Genomic DNA, 2,568 nt, shown 5'->3' with positions numbered 1-2,568 from the left:
GAAGCTGCCATGGAGTTAGAGCAGGGCAGGAGCCGGGGGTCCGGGCTGCCGCCCAGAGCTCCCAAATTAGGGGCACAGTGAGCTGCAGCCCTGCCCCCAGAGCGATGCTGAGGGGTCACGGGGCCTTGGCAGCTCATGAACCCCCTTCTCACCCCATCTGTCCCCAGAGCAACTGCATCAAGACCTCCAAGTACAACATCGTCACCTTCCTGCCTGTCAATCTCTTCGAGCAGTTCCAGGAAGTGGCCAATACCTATTTCCTGTTCCTCCTCATCCTGCAGGTGAGTGCTGGGGGGCCCGGGGAGGCAGATGGGGTCCCCCTGCCCCGTCCTTCCCTGGCTGGGCAGCCGGGCTGTCCAGGCACATCCCGCCTCTGCGAAGCAGTGGGTTTGGCTCCCTCGAGCAGGGGTGGCGTGGGCCTGGGGCTGGCCTGGTCCCCTCCAGCTCCCGCTCCCTGTCCCTAGCTGATCCCGCAGATCTCTTCACTCTCCTGGTTCACCACCATCGTGCCTTTGGTTCTTGTCTTAACCATCACAGCTGTCAAAGATGCCACCGACGACTATGTGAGTGATCCCCCACGTGTTCCTCTACCCGGGCATGGGGACTTGGGGCTGGGCAGGGCGCTGTGACCCTGGTGCGGGTGTGCGGTGCCCGGGGCCGTGGCATTTGCAGGGAGAGGGATGCAGGACTCTGTCCCCAGAGGGGCTGATGCTGCTGTCTCTTCCCCTCCGCATCCAGTTCCGCCATAAAAGCGACAACCAGGTGAACAACCGGCAGTCTCAGGTGCTGATCGGCGGAGTGTGAGTGTCACGGGGACGGGGAAGCCGGGGAGGGAGCACGGAGCCCTGCAGGACGTGGCACAGGGCTGCAGGCAGGGCAGAGCACAGTGGGGCAGGGGAGGACCAATGCTGCCGGCCCCCAACTAACTCCACTCTGCTGTCCCTCTGCAGCCTCCGGCAGGAGCAGTGGATGAACGTCCGTGTCGGAGACATCATCAAGTTGGAGAACAACCAGTTCGTGGCGGTGAGTGTGGCCCCGAGACGAGCACAGTCCCGGCTGGGCTGTGCACAGGGACAGCAGCATGGTGTGGTGCTGCGGCTGCTCTGCTTTTGTGCTCCTCCATCATCTCCTGGGGTGGAGACATCAGGGAATTTCCAGCCTGGAAGTTGCATTTCGGTTGTAGCGTTTGAGCCATGTTTGAGCTCTGGAGTTTTGGCTGACGTGGGTGCTTCAGGCAATGGTGTCCAGGCCAGGGTGCTGGCAGGGTGGCTTCAGAGACCCCGCTGACCCCGGCATTCGAGGGCCAGGAGCTTCCCTGGGGAGGGTGTAGGAGAGCCCTAGTGTCAACACAACCCTTCACGTGTCTCTCCCGGCAGGCTGACCTCCTCCTCCTCTCCAGCAGCGAACCCCATGGGTTGTGCTACATAGAGACCGCGGAGCTGGACGGGTAAGTAACCCCGGCTCGCCTCGGGTGGCAGGGAAGGAGAGAGGTAGGAGTGAGAACGGCATGCGGGCAGGGCAGGAGCTGCCGGGGACCTGAAACTGGGGAGCACCTGTGAAGGCCCTCCCTGCCAGGCTGTCGCTAACCCCACACGTGGTGCCTCCTTGCCCACAGAGAGACCAACATGAAGGTGCGGCAGGCCATCCCCGTCACCTCAGAGCTGGGTGACACCAGCAAGCTGGCTCGGTTTGACGGTGAGTGCCTGCAATTGGTGCTCTGCAATGGGGCAGCCCCTGGGTTTGCTCCTGGCATGGGTCCACCCTGGAGAGACCGGGACCATCCAGGCGGTGTTGTGGTCCTGTGGCTTGAAGCAGATCTCTGGGGAGCTGGGGACGGTGCTGGGAGCACTGGGATGGAGCTGGCCACGTGGAGAAGGCACGTTACAGCTGAGCCATCCCCTGTGCCCAGGTGAGGTGATCTGTGAACCCCCCAACAACAAGCTGGATAAGTTTGGCGGGACGCTGTACTGGAAGGAGAGCAAGTACCCCCTGAGCAACCAGAACATGCTGCTGCGAGGCTGCGTCCTGCGCAACACCGAGTGGTGCTTTGGCCTCGTCGTCTTTGCAGGTGGGCTGGGACAGCTGCCGCCGCTGCACTGCACGGAAGGGAGAGGCCCTGCTGATGCTCTTCCCTCTCCCCAGGGCCCGACACAAAACTGATGCAGAACAGCGGCCGGACGAAGTTTAAGCGGACGAGCATTGATCGGCTGATGAACACGCTGGTGCTCTGGGTATGCGGAAGGCAGATCCCAGGGAGCCCCAGCTCTGGCCCAGTTGGGGCTCTGATGTCCCGTCTTGTCCCCAGATCTTCGGGTTCCTGGTGTGCATGGGGGTGATCCTGGCCATCGGCAACGCCATCTGGGAGCACGAGGTGGGCGTCTGCTTCCAGATCTACCTGCCCTGGGACGAGGGGGTGCACAGTGCCTTCTTCTCTGGCTTCCTCTCCTTCTGGTCCTACATCATCATCCTCAACACTGTGGTGCCCATCTCGCTCTATGTGAGGTAGGGCAGGGCCGAGGGGCTGGGCTGGGGGGGTGCGAGGGGCAGGGAGCAGGGATTAGGGGTGGC

The 2,568-nt window shown here is 62.8% G+C and overlaps 1 protein-coding gene across 1 annotated transcript; it reads left to right on the top strand.

Annotated features, from left to right (window-relative positions):
• Positions 1-167: 167 nt before the first annotated feature.
• On the top strand, positions 168-2,506 carry LOC104619681 (phospholipid-transporting ATPase ID-like; the record flags this gene model as incomplete). Its single annotated transcript, XM_010285640.1, has 9 exons — positions 168-281; positions 465-563; positions 739-800; positions 951-1,023; positions 1,377-1,447; positions 1,616-1,695; positions 1,910-2,068; positions 2,143-2,231; positions 2,306-2,506. Coding segments are annotated over 9 exons (948 nt in total), but the record flags the coding sequence as incomplete, so codon positions are not given.
• Between the last annotated feature and the right edge of the window lie 62 nt (positions 2,507-2,568).

This window comes from Phaethon lepturus, unplaced genomic scaffold (genome assembly GCF_000687285.1).
Source record: "Phaethon lepturus isolate BGI_N335 unplaced genomic scaffold, ASM68728v1 scaffold46924, whole genome shotgun sequence".
NCBI lineage: Eukaryota > Metazoa > Chordata > Aves > Phaethontiformes > Phaethontidae > Phaethon > Phaethon lepturus.
Note: the sequence above shows the minus strand (reverse complement) of the source record. Positions and strands in the feature narration are given on the sequence as shown.